This window comes from Ichthyophthirius multifiliis (assembly GCF_000220395.1).
Source record: "Ichthyophthirius multifiliis unplaced genomic scaffold scaff_1120509250840, whole genome shotgun sequence".
NCBI classification, from domain to species: Eukaryota; Ciliophora; class Oligohymenophorea; order Hymenostomatida; genus Ichthyophthirius; species Ichthyophthirius multifiliis.
This window is the reverse complement of record NW_004086449.1, coordinates 41,868-57,941: the sequence shown is the minus strand read 5'-3', so window position 1 is coordinate 57,941 and position 16,074 is coordinate 41,868. Positions and strand designations below refer to the sequence as shown.

The following is a 16,074-nucleotide window of genomic DNA, read 5'->3' as shown; positions in this document are numbered from 1 at the left end:
GTAAATTTTATTTTATGAAAATAAATAAAAAATATATATATCATTATAACTTTTATTCTTCCAATTTTGCAAGTTCATTTAAGAATAATTCATTATCATTATTTTTCTAATATTATCCTTTTAAAAAAACTTCTACTAATTATTTAGCAACATCAATTCCTATTACCCTTTCTCCCATAGCAACTACATTGCAATTCAAATTTTCACGAGCATATTTTGCAGAGTAATAATCATGACAGAGTGCACAACGAATTCCTTTTAATTTATTAGCTGACATTGATATTCCGATTCCACTTCCACATACTAATACACCTAAAGTGTCTTTTTGATTTTTTAATACTTCTGAACAAACCTTGAGAGCAAAATCTGGATAATCACATCTATTTTGACTATCAGTGCCACAATCTATAGTTTTGAATTTAAGTTCATTTTATATGTATTTAATTAATTCATTTTTATATTAAAATCCGGCATGATCAGAACCTACATAAACTGTTAAGACTTACATTTAAAAATTATATAGTTTATTTTTTTAGAATAATAATAATAATAAATAAAATTTATAAACAATAAATTTAAAACGAAAAAATTAAAAAACATTTTTAATTTAAATATAAATATATAAATATATATATATATATATATTATATATTTATATATTTATATATTTAAATATCTTATTCATAATAAAGATATAAATAAATATATTTTTTATCATTTTTATTAATAATTTTTTAAAAAAATTAAATAATTTTTTTATTTATTTTTATACATAAATATATAATAAATGGATTTAAAAATTATTAAGCATAAATCATAAATTTATATTTTTATAAATAAATATTTAAATATTTATTTATTTATGCATTTTATATTTATATATTTATAATTGAAATCTAATACTTTATTTCAAATTTCTAATTATTATTATTTTATTTTCATTATAATTTTGTGTTGTTTTTTTTATAAATTCATTTCTTTAAAAATATTTAATTTTTAATTATATTTAATAAAATTACATATATTTTATTTTTATTATTTTTTTTTTTTATTCTTTTTTTATTATAATATTTATTTAACATTTACTTATTTTCTTTATTCTTTAAATCATTGCTTTTTATATATTTAATATTTATTTTTATATGTTTCTTCTATTTTACTTTTTAAATAATATTTATTAAATTTTATTTAAACTTTGTTATTTTTTATTATTATAATTTATAAAATTTTCTTTTTTTAAATTATCTATTTATCTTCTTTATTCAAAGAATAATAAGAAATAGATTTACTATATTTTATTTAAAATATGTATTATTATTGACTTGTATTATTTAAGTTTTTATTAATATAGCTTTTTTTTGTAAGAAGAACTATACTTTTTTTATCTTTAATAAAGGAGATATTGTACGATTTTAATTTAAATAGTAATTTACATTCATTAATTATTAGGGTTCCAATTTAATATTTACTTTCGAAAATAGATTTTATTTTACTTCTTATGTTTGCATATAATTAAGAATTATTATATTCTGTTTTTTTTTTTTATCTGATTAAATGTAGTAAAAAAAAATATATATATTAAATAAAAAAAATTATTTACTTCTTTTTGTTCATCTTAAAGCTTTTACTTCTTTTTATTCATCTCCAAGATTTTGTTGATTCAAAAGAAAAAATTATAATTTTAACAACTCTATAGGATTTAATTCTTCAATTATAGATAAATGATTTATTCTATATTTATATATTGTTTTTTAAATATATTTTAATTTTTTAAACATTTGTATTAATTTTTGAATTTATTTTTAATATTTCAATTATATAAATTATTTTTTATGTAATAAATAATAATAATTTTTTTTTTAATAAAAATACGGATTTAATATACAATTTATGTAAAACTTAAAATATATATAATTAATAAATGTTTACATATAAATTATATTGATATTATTATATTGACTTATTAAAAACTATTCTTTATACCTTTTATATTTATTAAATTAATAAATTACAATTTTAATTATTATTATCAATTTAAAATTAAATTAAAAGATTGTCGTTATAATTATTGTTAAAAAAAATTAAAATTATAAATAAATATATATATGAACATATATATATATATATATATATATATATATAATTATATATATATATATATATATATATATATATTACATATTTCATTTTTTTTTCAGTCTATTTTTAATTTTTTTTTATAATTAGAATTAAATTAGTTTTATTTCGTATTATCTTTTTATTTTATTATTATCATTTTCTAACTTATTTAACGGCTAATTATATATTTTAAAATATTAATCATTTTTTTTATTAAAGACTTAATTTTTTTTATTTAAAATAATATTTTTTAAAATTTTTATTCATATTAATTATTTGTTTGTTTTTTCTTTTATATAATCATTATTTATTTATTTATTGTAATTTAATTTATTTTTTAATTAGGTTTTACATTAATTATTTTTCTACCTTAACTCTCTTTTATACTTACCTAAGATAAGATATATGATTGCGAATAATTATTTTATTTTTAGTTATTTATTGTATATTCTTCTAAATTTGAATAATAACTTTTATTTTAGGTATCACTATTCTTTTCAACAAGGTTATTCTTTTTTTTTTTAATTTCTAAAAAAATTAAAATTTTTATTTTCTATATTTATAATTAATATAAATTATATTAAAGGAATTATATAAATGAACTTTATGAATTATGCTCTTTTGTAAATGAATTAATCATATTTTTATATTATATTATATTGTATTGGTATTTTTTTATTTATTTTTAAAATATAATGTTTAACTTCTAACATAATATTTAAATATATTTATTAAATTACTTTTATATTATTTAACATAAAGTTAGTTAAAAAAATATTTATTAATTAAGTAAAATATATATATATATATATATATATGTTTAAAATATACATAAAATGTTTTTTTTTTTTTTTCTTTTTTATTTAATATTTATTGAATATTATTTTGGTTTAATTTTTTTGTTTTAATTATCTTAAAATTCAATAAATTCTATAAAAATAAAATTTCATTTATCATATTTTATAACAAATTCTAAATAATCACCTATCATAAATTAATAACTATTTAAAATTTTATGATCATCTCTTCCATTATCCTTTTCATATATAGTTCCCAATTTTTTATGAATCCATTTATTATTTTTAGGATCCTAATAAATAGAATTTAAGTGAAATCTTAAATTTTATGCTTTTGAATGTATTTTAACGTAACTTAAAATTTAATCTGTTAATTCTCTTAAAGTACTATCTTTCCTTAATAAATATATATGATAATATTTTTTATTTCATTTAAATATATGCTACCATGCGTATATATTACAAAAATTATATTTATCAAAAGCTTTATTTTCTTCAAAATATCCTATTCTTTTTGTTTTGTTTTGTTAAAATATATCTATTAACAAACAATTTTTATTCGAAAAAAAAAAATTACTAAACATTTTCATATTCGATATAAAATACTCTAATTAAAAATGGGCATGCCTATAATATTATTTTTTATATAAATATAATTAATAAAGGCAATTTTTATTTAAAAGTTTTTAATTAAGTTTTCTACTTCATTTCTATTTGGATATTAAGGCCTTTATCCTTGCATCATTTTTTTTTTTAATTTGTAAATACTTATTTTTAATAAATTTTTTTTTTTTTAAAAATAAAATACTTTTAATTCTGAAGATTTATAATAAAATTAATATTAATTTTTTTTAAAAAAAAAAAAAATTAAAAAATTTTAGATAAGAAAAAAATTAAATTAAATTATAAGTAATCTAATATTAAAAAAATAAAAAGTTTTAATAATGATTTCGTAATAATATAATTGCTAAATTAAGAGAATTATATTTTTTTCTATATAATTTTAAAAAAAAAGTATAAAATATTATTTTAAAAAACTAAAATATATATTTTATTCTTAAAAATAAAATAATTTAAACTAAATATATAACTTATAAATATCAATAATCTTATAGTTTAAAAATAAACTACAATACTATAAAATGATTAAAATATATATAAAAAAAAATTAAATTAATAGTCTTAAAAAAAATAAAAAAGATTATAATTAAAAAAAAAAGTAATAAAATATGAAAAGTTTTACTCAAAAAAAAATAAAAAAAAAATAGTAAATTATAAACAAACTACTTTTTTTTTTTTTTCATATTTTTTATAATTTTTAAGAACTCTTTTACACCTCGTCATTTTTATTATTTTTAATATATTTTTCTATAATTCTGACCCCAACAGGGATTGCAAGTAATGTAAAGAAAGCTATCATATGGAAATACGATCCTTTTTTAAGTTTATAGGCATTAACAAAATTAGGATTTTAATAAAACTAATAAGCTGGAATAATAAAATATTTATAATATGCCGAACATAATATTAAAAAACAGCCACAACTACCCCCAAAACAAATCGGCAATGAAAAAACCAAATAATAATTTCCTACTAAATTAAGTATAAAGCTTATTCCCATATACCCTATCGCTTATTTTTTATCAGTGCACATAATATATCCTGCCTTTTAGTAGTCTTTTTAATATTACCATAATATTCCAAAAAAATGCTAATGTTACCAAAAAACTAAATACAAAAAATAATATAAAGGATAGGGGTTTAAAAGATTACCCCCAGCAGCCACATAACCTAAAAAAGGAGTTAAAGCACCTATAACAGCCCCTACAGGAGTATTTAACTAAGTGATTCTTTTCAGAGGGGTATATATAAGAATATAACTGAAATAAATCGTATTTGCTACATATAGAGTAGTTAAGGGATAGTACATGTAAAATAATGCATTGGAAGATAAATATGTGGCCAATATTATAAATTAAGCATTTTCTTTGGTTATGAGACCTGAAGGAAGGGGCCTATTCATTGTTCTATTCATTAATTTGTCGAAATTTATTTCTATTAGTTAATTTGTTGTTTAAGAACTCATAGCCATTAATTAAGTTGCGAGGGCAAATGGTAATAAATTAAAAGATATATTTCCTGTGTAATATATGAAAGTGGCACATGCTACAAATGTATTATTTAATGAAAGTTTAAATTTTGTTAAACTTTCAAAGTCTTTAAAGTTAAACATTTTTCTTGGAGCTACTTGTATAGTTTCTGGTATTTAAACTGTATTTGAAATTGTTTTCTGAATTTTTTAACATTCTTAAAGAGAACGCATTTAATTTTTTTGATATATGGATGCTTAAGGTGTTTAGGATAAGCTTTTATATTAAAATACATGGGCATAATTAATGCTATAAATTTTATGTTTTAGAGGGACATTACTTAATATTTATTTTAATAAAATATTCATTTTTTTTTTATTATTCCTTTTTTTTATATATTTATAATTTTTTAGTAAAAAAAAAAATGTATATAATTTGATTTTTATATATCTTTAATTTTTTTTATTTTATACAATTATATATTTTTTTTTTAATTTAAAAATATAAAAAAGATAAAGCAAAGAAAAAAATAATAAAAAAAATGATTAATATATATAATTTAAATTAAGATTAAGAAAAATATAAAAAAATGTATAAATATAAATATATATTTATATATTATTATATATTAATATATAAATATATAATAATATAAAAATATATATATATATTTTTATTTTTTTTATTTTATTTTTTATTTTATTTTTTTATATATTTTTTATTTTAAGCTCAACTTATATAAAAGTTATATAAAATTTTATTAATTTTTTTATTATTATTTATATATTAATAAAATTACCAAAAAAAATATAAAAGCCTTTTCTAAAATTTATTGTATGTTTTTTTTTTTTTGGTAAATAAAAAGAAAATAAATTAACTTTAATATACAAATTAAGTATAAATATTCATCCATATCTAATATCTTATCCTCTAACATCTATAACTTATTTTTCCTTACTAAATCCCATTAATTTTCCAGTATTAAATCTATAATTCTATTTCTAAAAAAACATTACCTCTGAATCATTTACACAGGCTTAATAAGGTAAAACATACCCTCCTTATTCTGGTAAAACACCATATTAATCATATCCGAATATCTCATGATGTAAATCTTTATCAATATTGCAAAAATAAATTTTTTTATTCAAGAAACTATTATTATTTCCTTAAATATATTTATTAGAATAAAAATCATATGTATCAAATTAATTTTATGCGCCTGGAATATAGGAATCACCTCCGAAAATCATAATTTGGTTGTGATTAATTTAAATACATACCATATTTCTGAAAAAACTGAAATTTTATTAAATACTATTATCTATATCATATTAAATTACCTTCCAAGAATCAGCCAAAATATCATATTTTTCGATTATTTTAGATATCTTATTATTGCTATCAACTCCCCCAATTTTATATATGCTTTTCTTGTTAAAAAGACATATAGAAGACCATAATACAGCATATTAACAATTTGCCATTTATGTCCATTTATCATATTATATATCATATATTTCACATTAAGTAGTTAATATATTATCTTTTATTCCAGAACAGATAAATATTTAAGTATTTTTTTCAATTAGGCATAATCCAAAGTTTTTTCTTTCTATTTCACTTAACATGTTTTACTTTTTCTGTAAGTTTTAATGGCCAGATATGGTATTATTACTATCAAATTCATATAAATAATTAACGCTTTTACCTCCGAGTAAAAAAACCTTAAATTCGCCTATTCCAGGGACTATAATTTAAGAGTGTTCTGGAGGTACAACTATATTTATAGGGAAATCTATTTTTTCTAAATATGAATTTTTTTTCTCGTTTATATGTATTATAGATAAACTATTTTAATAAGGGGTAAAAAAAGCTATTCCTTTGTATTTTTTGGTCTTAGTTTCTTAGTTAAAGTCTATGTCATAAATTTCTATTTGTCTTAATTATTGATTTGTTAGAGATATGGAATTTTTCTTGTTTGTTTTTTTATGGAAAATTTCTTATAGGGATTTTGGTATATTATTAATGCTATTGTTATTGTTTTTTTTTTCAATATCTTTTTGTAGTATATTTGGTAGGGTTTATATGTAAGAATTTTTTTTAAATAATTATTCTTTTTTATCATTAAACTTGTCTATATCGAATTCTTGGTTATTAATTTTGGAAAAATCGCGGGATAAATTTTAGAGACGAACTAATTTATTGTTTTCAATCATTTAAGGTAGAATTAATTACACGTTCCTATATTATTTACATACTTCTTGTAATTATTTTTTAGCTAAAACTGATAAAGGCTTAAATGGTTCTGAAAAATTTTCCTATTCTAGGGATAAAGTACCTAATTTAAGTGCTAGATTAGCAATTTATCTTGTATATTTATATTCTATATCTTCTTCTATATTATTATTATTGTCTTTTTTATATAAAAATTGCTCTTAGAAAGAATTTTACGATTATATCCTGGAATTTGAAGATTATTATTAGCCTTATTATTGAAATGTTTAGCGCCTTTTGGTTGCATATTTTTCAGTTTATTCAATAATTGAGACGTATCTTTTTTTTTGATTATTATTATATATAGAAATAAATTATATAGGAATAAATTTAATTTTTTATTCTAGTTCTATTTGTTCATTTATGACGAAATTTTCTGCAATTATTTCGAGTTTTTAACTTAGGTTTTGATTTTTAGTTTATTTTTTGAAAACTTAAAAAACGCCTTCAGTTATTTATTTTAATAGAGAACAAAACTCGTATTAAGGAAGTCCTTTTTTAAAATTGTTTTTTTAATAGAAAGAATTTGATCTAAACTAACTATTATACTCCTCCAATTAATTTTTTTTTAAACAATCCAGTTCTTAAGACAATTCGTAAAATAATCCACTAAAAAATATAATTTATAGATCTTCTTTCTACATGAAAAATTAACCAAAATCAACTCATAACTATATTTATAGATTTTAAGAACGTAAACTGAATCTATTTTAGAAAATGCGTATATATCTTTTTATAATTCGGAATATTCAGTTTCATCATCAGTACGTCTTTCTATTAAAACGAACTTTTTTTGTATATGAGTGTCTATGGCTTCATGGGCAGTTATATATTGGGTTTAAAATATTATTTTATGCAGATATATATTATTGAAGAATTTATCAAAAGGCTAAAACATTATTTGTATTATTTTTTTACAGTTAAATAAAATATTTTTTTTAAAATTTTATTACATATATTGGCGTTTTTTTATTACTTATTTTTAATTTTTTTTTTTGAATTAAAAAATAAGTATGCTTTTATAAAATTTATTTTGTAATAAAAATAAAATATTCTACAAATAAATAATATTATATAATTATTTATATATTAATTTAAAGAAATTTAAAATAAAAATATAATGATATTAATAGTGTATAATAAATAAAAAGAATATATATATATATAATCATATATATATTTCATATTTATTTATTAAATTAATTAATCTATTTTTATATATAAAATCATAAATTGCTTAAAAATATCTAATCAACAGAATAATAAAATTAAAAAAGTAATAATAAATAATATAAATAAATTGCTACCACTAATTAAATAGAACAAAATAAATTTAAAAAAAAAAAATTAAAAAAAAAAAAATTCTCAAAAATTTATAAAAATGTCATTAAAAGATTTCCAAATAATATGTAAACTAGGAGAAGGTGCATTTGCTTAAGTATATAAAGTCCATAGATATTCTGACAAAAAATACTACGCCATGAAAACTATAAAATTCAACCGTTTAACCCTGAAAGAAAAAGAAAATGTTCTCACAGAGATTCATTTTCTCGCCTGTCTAAAAAGTCCATATATAGTTGAATACAAAGATTCTTTTATAGATGAGAAATCGTCTACTTTATATATAATAATGGAATATTGTCCTGGAGGTGATTTTTTGTCGAAAATTCGAGGACTAAAACCTTAATAATATATCGATGAAATTTAAATATGGAAATATGCTATATAATTAATATAAGGTTTGAAATATTTACATGATCTTTCTATTTCACATAGAGATTTTAAATCTGCGAACATATTCCTTTCGAAAGACAATTCCATTGTAAAAGTCGGAGATTTGGGAGTTTCTAAAATTGCTGAAAATGGACTTCTTTAAACTTAAACTGGAACTCCTTATTATTGTTCACCTGAAGTATGGTCAAATAAACCTTATAATTTTAAAAGCGATATTTGGTCCTTAGGATGTGTTTTGTATGAGATGGCTTAATAAACTACTCCTTTTAAAGGCTAGAATATGGAAATTATATTCAATAAAGTACAAAGTGGAGAATATTAGAGATTAAATGAAAGATATAGTTAAGATCTATAGAAGATTATTTGTATGTGTTTATAGGTAAATCCTAAGAATAGATATTCGGCAAATTAATTAATGGAAACGGAAGAAATTAAATAAAGAATTTATTTATTTTAATAATAATAATAGGTTAAAGAAGAAAATATTTTAGAATAAAAAAGTTTACTTTTAAAAGAATTTAAAGATGTGGCGTCTTTAAAAGACTTGAAAAAATTAAAGGCTTTTTTACCACCTTGTTAATATTAAAATAATCAGATTTCTTGCTGTTTATTGGGAAATTATGATAATCCATAATAGGAGGAAGTTAAAAGATATAACTCTAATAATATATATAAGGATTTGGTGTAATCAATTGATTACAATTAATAATATTAGTTCAATTTGTAATAATAAATATAGTTATATAAAAAGACATAGCAAAAATAAACTAAATCCGAATTTAATTTAGATATATATTTAATGAAACAAAAATATAAAAAAATAATTTATCCTAATTAATATAGTTAGTAGTAGTAGTAATATAAATTACCACCTATTTAAAAAAAAATTATTTGTGTTTAAAAAAATATAATTAATAAATGAATTAGTTTTATATAAAAATTATTTTTATATATAAATATATTATTTAATACATATTATATATATGTATTTTTAAAAAAAAAATATATATTACAACATTTATATTTTTATTATATTATTATTTATTATTCTGATTTAATCTCATTGAATAAGATATTTCGAAATATTATTTTTTTAGATAATTTAAAAATTTTATATAAAAATTATATATTTTAGTTTTCAAAATGATGTTTAGTTTGGATAAATATTTAGTATAACAAAAATAAAGTAATTTTAACAAATGAACAAAATATTTAAAAAACAGAAAAATTGTATGTATAAAGAAATTATAATATATAATTAAAATATAATATTATAGATTTAAATTAAATAAAAAATAAGTTTTTATGTTATGTAAAATAAAAATATAATATAATGATATTATTAATAAAAATAAATGTATAATTGTAATTAAAAACATATATTTTAGATTATTTAAAAATTTTATTGATGAAAATGATTATTAATAATTGAAATATAAATAATTTTTTTATAAAAAATATTAATAATAATAATTTTTAATTTTATATAAATATTAATTTTGTTTTTTGAAATTTATAATTTATATAAAAATATTAGCATATATTATATAAAATTTAAAACTAAAAAAATAGCAAAAAATAAATAATTATTATTTTATAAAATATTTAAATTATTATATATATATATATATATATATATATATATATATATATACTTTATATAATATATAAAATCATTTTATTATTAATTAAATATTCTAATATTTATAGAAATTTCTCAATTATCTTAATATTTATTATATAACTATTAAATTTAATTTTAATAAATTTTTAGGAAATGAATAGATGATTTAAATTCTTTTATTTTTTTCTTGTCATAAAAAACATTAGAGAACTATCCCAAATGAGGAAATTCTTTTATATTTTAAGCATTTAAAGAAATCAGTACCTTTTTACAAAAGGGAAAATCTTTAATAATAATTTCGTGTAATGTTATAAAAAATTAATAAAAATGATCAATATCTTCTATAAAGTATTTAAAAATTTTAAAATAAATATCATTTTATTTTATTTCTAGTTTCGGATTTTCTTGGAGAACTTCGTTCGCGTCTTTTATGAATTTCTAGAGGATTTTTTCGAAATTTTAAAGTATCTTTTTGATAAATTTTTCTTATTAAATTATTAGGGTTTTAGTTATTTTTTCGTTTTCACTTTATAATTAAATTAAATGTTAAAATTTTTCTAAAATAATTAATAATATTAATGAAGAATCTGAAAAAAATATATTTTTTTTATTAATTGTCTAATTTTTTATTTCTAAAAATAAATATCGCAAATATTTTTTTCCAAAAATTCAAAAAAATACTCTATATTAATTATTATTTTGTCAAAATTTTCATTTATTTTTATATCTTCTTATTCGTTTGCTAAAAGTATATTTAAAATTTCAAAATTCTACTTATCTTTTTCTAAAAAAGGTATATTTTATTTAAATTTCAAGATTTTATATTCGATTTCATCTTCTTTAAATTCCATTAAATGGCAACTATTTTAAGAATTATCATTTTATAAATTATTATCTTAAGAGTTATTTTATTCGATTTATTGAAAAATACTTTTCGTAATATAGTTTTATTCATCAAAATTATCTAAAATAATATTTCTTTCATTATTTATGATTTAAAGATAATACAAATCTTTTATTTCGAGATTATTTTCAATAGCAGAAAACCATAATTTTAAAGATTCAGTACATTTAGTTTATAAAAGAATCTCTTTAGTGTTTTTTTAGGATCTTTAGCTTTCATTAATAAACCTTTTTCGATCATTTAATATGTATATTCATCAAGATTATACATTTACTTTATTGTTTATGTTAATTTATATTTAAATAGTTTTTTTACTTTTGGATTGAAAGGATTTTGTTTATAATTTGTATAAGATTAATATTAATATAAAACTAATTCGCTTAATAAATAGTATTTATTATTAAATGTTTCTTTTATTTATATTTTGATATTTTTTAATTATTTTTAAAATATTATATACTTTCTAATATTATAAAATCTTAAGTTTACTTATCGTTCATATTTTGTAATGCTGTAATATTTTTTTTTAAAATAATTTTAAAAATTTTAATAAAATATTATAATTTTGAATATATAAATATATAAATATATAAATATATAAATATATATATATATATATGTATATATATTTTAATTTAGCTTAGCTACATCTATATAATTGCTTTATTTTCAATGTAAAAAATATCAAATTTTATAAATAATAATATTTTATATAATAAATAAAATTAAAATATATTTTTTTTTGATTATTATTTTTCTATATATTTATTTATATATTTTTATATTATATTAATTTTTTATAATTGTTTTTTTTAACAAGATAAATATCAATCTTTTATTCAATATTATTTTAAAAAATATTATTATATTAAAAAAATAATTATATAAATTTCTTTTTTTCTTATTTTAAATAATAAATAAAAAATTTATATATAACATAAATATAATAAAAATAAAAACATTAAAATCATTTAAACAAAAAAGATTAAAAAATAAATTACATACATATATATTCATTATACAATTAAATAATTTTCATTTTTAAAAATATTATCTTGATGAATTTTAGTTCTGGATAAAATTTACATAAAAGTTTATTAAATGAAAGTGTGTATAATAAGTCATTAAATAATTTAGACTATTAAGAATTTTTATCTTAAAAAATATGTTTAATAAAAGATTCGTAATTAAGTTTTTATAGTCATTCTACAATATTTAAAAAAAAATGGGTTTTTAATCGATTATTAAAGATGAATTTTAAAGAATAAAATATAATATACGCCCTAGAAAGTCTAAAAGATTATGAAAAAATAGATAAAATGGTAATTTAAACATAATGCATTGATTTATTATTAAATGATGATGAAAATAATATAATAAACGCTTTTTATGAAAACAAAGATTTTAAAGAATTTATTTAATAAAAAAAGTAAGAAATATATTAAAATTTTCAAGAAAATCAAGCATTTTCTTAATATTCTTTTTCTTCTTCTATTTAATCTTATAAACCTATAATTGTTTAGTATTAATATTAAAATAGTAATAATAATAATAGAGATTCTTTAAGTAAATTTAATTAAAAAATACATGTAAATGTAAATCAAATTGAAAAAGAATTTTTGTGTAATATATGCTTTTCTGAATCAAAAATAGAAGATATGGTTTTCCCAACATAAAAATCTTGCAATCATATTTTCTGTAATACCTGTATTTAATAATATTTGAAAAACTTAATTTAATAAAATTAAATCTTAAATATATCATGTCCTCAATACGGATGTGAATAAAAATTAAATGAAAAAGATATAAAAAGATGTCTTTAAAACGAAGAATTTTTTTAAAAATATATTAAATTCAAATAAATAATGTAACTTAATTCAGATCCAGATATAAGATGGTAAAAAAATTTATTAATGTTTTTATTAACTTTTAATAATATAAAAAAATAATTTTTAAATAAATAAATAAAAAATAACGATAAATTAATTTAAAACTATTTTAAATCATAAACTGGGTCATTAAACAATTAAAGTGAGAAATATCAAATATATATATATATATATATATATATATATATATATATATATATATATATATTTATAATATATATATATTTTAATTTTTTATACTTTTTTTATTTTATTTTTTTATTTATAAGGTGTATTGGCATTGGTTGTGAAAATCCTATAAAAGGAGAAAAAGGCTAAATTTAATTAACTTGTAATAAATGTGGTTTATAAATGTGTTATTTTTGTACAAATTTATGGCATGAAGATTTAGATTGTGAAAGTGCAATAGATTCTGAATACAAGATAATTATATAGAAATTTTAAGTTAAAAATTGTCCTTAATGCTTATCTCGTATATAAAAATCAGAAGGATGTAATCATATGAAATGTCCTAGATGTAGTCATTAGTTTTGTTGGCTCTGTTTGAAAAAATATACCACAAGTCATTATAATTAATCGAATATTTTTGGATGTCCGGGATTGTAATTTGCATAGGTTATTCCATATTTGCATATTTATAAGGTTATTCTTTATTATTTATTGACTTATTTTGGCTTTTTTTTACATTGGGCTGGATTTATGTTAGTTTTACCCTTATTGTGTGTGATTTTTGGGTTAGGAATTCTTAATTTTTTGTATTTTTATTTAAAGCATAAATCATATACGGGATATATTTGTTCGGATATTTTAAGTTTTAAGGAAATATTTAAGTTTTTTTTTATATTAATAATTAGTGTTTTAACAATACCTATAAATTTATGTATTCTATTAATGTTAGGTTTTTTTTTGCTTATTAAGAAAATATTTTTGAAATGAAAAAAATATAATTAATATATATTTATTTTATATATTTTAAAAACAAACAAGAAGTAATATAAAATCATTTTTTCTTATATTCTAAAGCACATCTATAAAGAGAAGCTACAAAACTTTATAAAAACTTGCTATTAATATCCACAATATGTTCCCAAACAATAAATACAGCTGCTTCAAGTTTTCTAGAAACCGAAATAACATATTTAGCATTTTCCATAACTTCCTAATCATTTTAACCTGGAGTTACAAAGTCTTTATTAATTATTTAAGGTTCTATAGATTCCAAAAGTTTAATGAAAAAATGAGAGCTTTTTAATTTCTTATCTCTAAAGTTATTTATTTTATATTAAGGATCTACTATTCGATTATTTGCCCAATCGATTAGTTAATTTTCAGTCATATCTCCTATACATTCGAGTTATTATTTTTTCATTAATTACCAGACTATTGCTAAAATAAGCTTTTTGTTTCCATTTACTATATCTACGCCTCCAATTCCCACTAGTTAGCATCCTAATTCTTTCGCTATTTAAATAGCATAGTTTGCACACTGTATTTTATTTAATTTGGTTCTATTTTTTAATTATGCCTTAACTTTTTTCATATCGACTTTTCCAGGTACTAATTTATCCATTACTAGACAAAGAATTTCTCCATCTCTTAAATCTTATATTAGATTATTTATATAAACACCTTCTAAATTTAAAGAATTGATCCACATTCTAAAAACTCTTTCCTCTCTTGGAGTTTCATAGTCTTTATCATCGTCTATAAGTTCCGCAGCGTCTACTTTCTCTTATTCTGTAGGTTCTAATCCTGGACAATTATTAAATAAATGTGCAGTGAAAATCAAATTAAGCTTTTAATTGCAGTTCATTATGTCCGTGTATTTAATACAATTAGGAGGTAGTCCTAGTTATTTGGAGTCGTTTATTATTTATTTAAGACGATCTTATATTGAAAGGGAAAGTGCGGATAAATCTATTTTTTAATTAGAAATTTAATTCAATAGATATACATAGGATTCTCCGTTTTATAAATCAGTTTCGAAATTGGAAATTCTATTCTTTTTTGCATTATTTAAATGGTAATTAAACCATCTCATCAGTATTTCTTCTTTCGAAAGTTTTAATAAATCAGCTATTTCCTCTTCTTCTTTTTCAATCGGATTAAATAAGGATGATGTTTCAAGTCTAGATTCCCCATAAGATGTATTTTAATAATTTACCATAATAAACCCAAAATAATATGCTCTGATTTCTCTAAAATATTCGTAGAATGAACATTTACGCAAATGCATCCGATTGCCCTAGCAGAAGTTATTGCTAAATTTATGTTTTCCTTTATTTTAAAAATATTCAAGTTATCAAAATTTATAGCCTTCTCAGATATTGTATTTGGTTAGGCTTTATTTATTAATTTGCATAATAAAACTCCAGTATCTACTGCTTAGAATAATTGGTCAGATTCAGGGTTTATTGGTAGAAGGCTTTTTAATTAAGGATCATCTTTTAATGAATTGTTTAAGTGTTGGGAAAATGCATGGACTTCTCCTTGAGTGTAGGAGTGAGTGGCTATAGTTTCGCCTACTCTGGAGGCAACACGGATACGATTTTCTTATTATGTGTTTGAGTTTTTACGGAGATTTATGTTATCCATATTTTTATTTGTTATTATAATATATATTTAATTATATATATATATT

General features: G+C 17.5%; 5 protein-coding genes across 5 annotated transcripts, besides 26 other annotated features; 2 read left to right on the top strand and 3 right to left on the bottom strand. All coding sequences in view use genetic code 6, as the record gives it.

The window, feature by feature from the left end:
• IMG5_099020 (ribose 5-phosphate isomerase b, putative) lies at nucleotides 1-530 on the bottom strand. Its single transcript, XM_004035416.1, has one exon. It carries the CDS (start codon nucleotides 506-508, stop codon nucleotides 41-43), a length of 468 nt encoding a protein of 155 aa, XP_004035464.1. The 5' UTR covers nucleotides 509-530; the 3' UTR covers nucleotides 1-40.
• Nucleotides 531-611: 81 nt separating this feature from the next.
• Nucleotides 612-668: a microsatellite.
• Nucleotides 629-681: a microsatellite.
• Nucleotides 682-840: 159 nt separating this feature from the next.
• Nucleotides 841-888: a microsatellite.
• A 134-nt stretch (nucleotides 889-1,022) lies between these two features.
• Nucleotides 1,023-1,066: a microsatellite.
• Nucleotides 1,025-1,061: a microsatellite.
• A 1,031-nt stretch (nucleotides 1,067-2,097) lies between the features above and the next one.
• Nucleotides 2,098-2,175: a microsatellite.
• A 141-nt stretch (nucleotides 2,176-2,316) lies between these two features.
• Nucleotides 2,317-2,370: a microsatellite.
• A 1,553-nt stretch (nucleotides 2,371-3,923) lies between these two features.
• Nucleotides 3,924-3,969: a microsatellite.
• Nucleotides 3,970-4,243: 274 nt separating this feature from the next.
• Nucleotides 4,244-5,239, bottom strand: IMG5_099010 (hypothetical protein). The gene has a single exon (XM_004035415.1). It carries the CDS (start codon nucleotides 5,078-5,080, stop codon nucleotides 4,559-4,561), a length of 522 nt encoding a protein of 173 aa, XP_004035463.1. The 5' UTR covers nucleotides 5,081-5,239; the 3' UTR covers nucleotides 4,244-4,558.
• A 358-nt stretch (nucleotides 5,240-5,597) lies between these two features.
• Nucleotides 5,598-5,676: a microsatellite.
• Nucleotides 5,603-5,670: a microsatellite.
• Nucleotides 5,676-5,723: a microsatellite.
• Nucleotides 5,676-5,730: a microsatellite.
• Nucleotides 5,731-7,582: 1,852 nt separating this feature from the next.
• Nucleotides 7,583-7,613: a microsatellite.
• Nucleotides 7,614-8,606: 993 nt separating this feature from the next.
• Nucleotides 8,607-8,646: a microsatellite.
• Nucleotides 8,616-8,643: a microsatellite.
• A 17-nt stretch (nucleotides 8,647-8,663) lies between the features above and the next one.
• IMG5_099000 (protein kinase domain protein) lies at nucleotides 8,664-9,938 on the top strand (the record flags this gene model as incomplete). The annotated part of the gene is made up of 1 exon (XM_004035414.1): nucleotides 8,664-9,938. The coding sequence occupies one exon, from the start codon at nucleotides 8,664-8,666 to the stop codon at nucleotides 9,936-9,938; it is 1,275 nt and encodes a 424-aa protein (XP_004035462.1).
• Nucleotides 9,938-9,984: a microsatellite.
• Nucleotides 9,985-10,258: 274 nt separating this feature from the next.
• Nucleotides 10,259-10,307: a microsatellite.
• A 323-nt stretch (nucleotides 10,308-10,630) lies between these two features.
• Nucleotides 10,631-10,686: a microsatellite.
• Nucleotides 10,687-12,112: 1,426 nt separating this feature from the next.
• Nucleotides 12,113-12,160: a microsatellite.
• Nucleotides 12,113-12,173: a microsatellite.
• Nucleotides 12,114-12,173: a microsatellite.
• Nucleotides 12,174-12,290: 117 nt separating this feature from the next.
• Nucleotides 12,291-12,345: a microsatellite.
• A 42-nt stretch (nucleotides 12,346-12,387) lies between these two features.
• Nucleotides 12,388-12,428: a microsatellite.
• Nucleotides 12,388-12,430: a microsatellite.
• A 728-nt stretch (nucleotides 12,431-13,158) lies between these two features.
• Nucleotides 13,159-14,369, top strand: IMG5_098990 (ibr domain protein; the record flags this gene model as incomplete). Its single annotated transcript, XM_004035413.1, has 2 exons — nucleotides 13,159-13,441; nucleotides 13,703-14,369. Coding segments are annotated over 2 exons (950 nt in total), but the record flags the coding sequence as incomplete, so codon positions are not given.
• Nucleotides 13,590-13,658: a microsatellite.
• A 64-nt stretch (nucleotides 14,370-14,433) lies between the features above and the next one.
• Nucleotides 14,434-16,028, bottom strand: IMG5_098980 (hypothetical protein; the record flags this gene model as incomplete). Its single annotated transcript, XM_004035412.1, has 2 exons — nucleotides 14,434-15,350; nucleotides 15,608-16,028. 2 exons carry the CDS (start codon nucleotides 16,026-16,028, stop codon nucleotides 14,434-14,436), a joined length of 1,338 nt encoding a protein of 445 aa, XP_004035460.1.
• A 13-nt stretch (nucleotides 16,029-16,041) lies between these two features.
• Nucleotides 16,042-16,074: part of a microsatellite that runs on past the window's edge.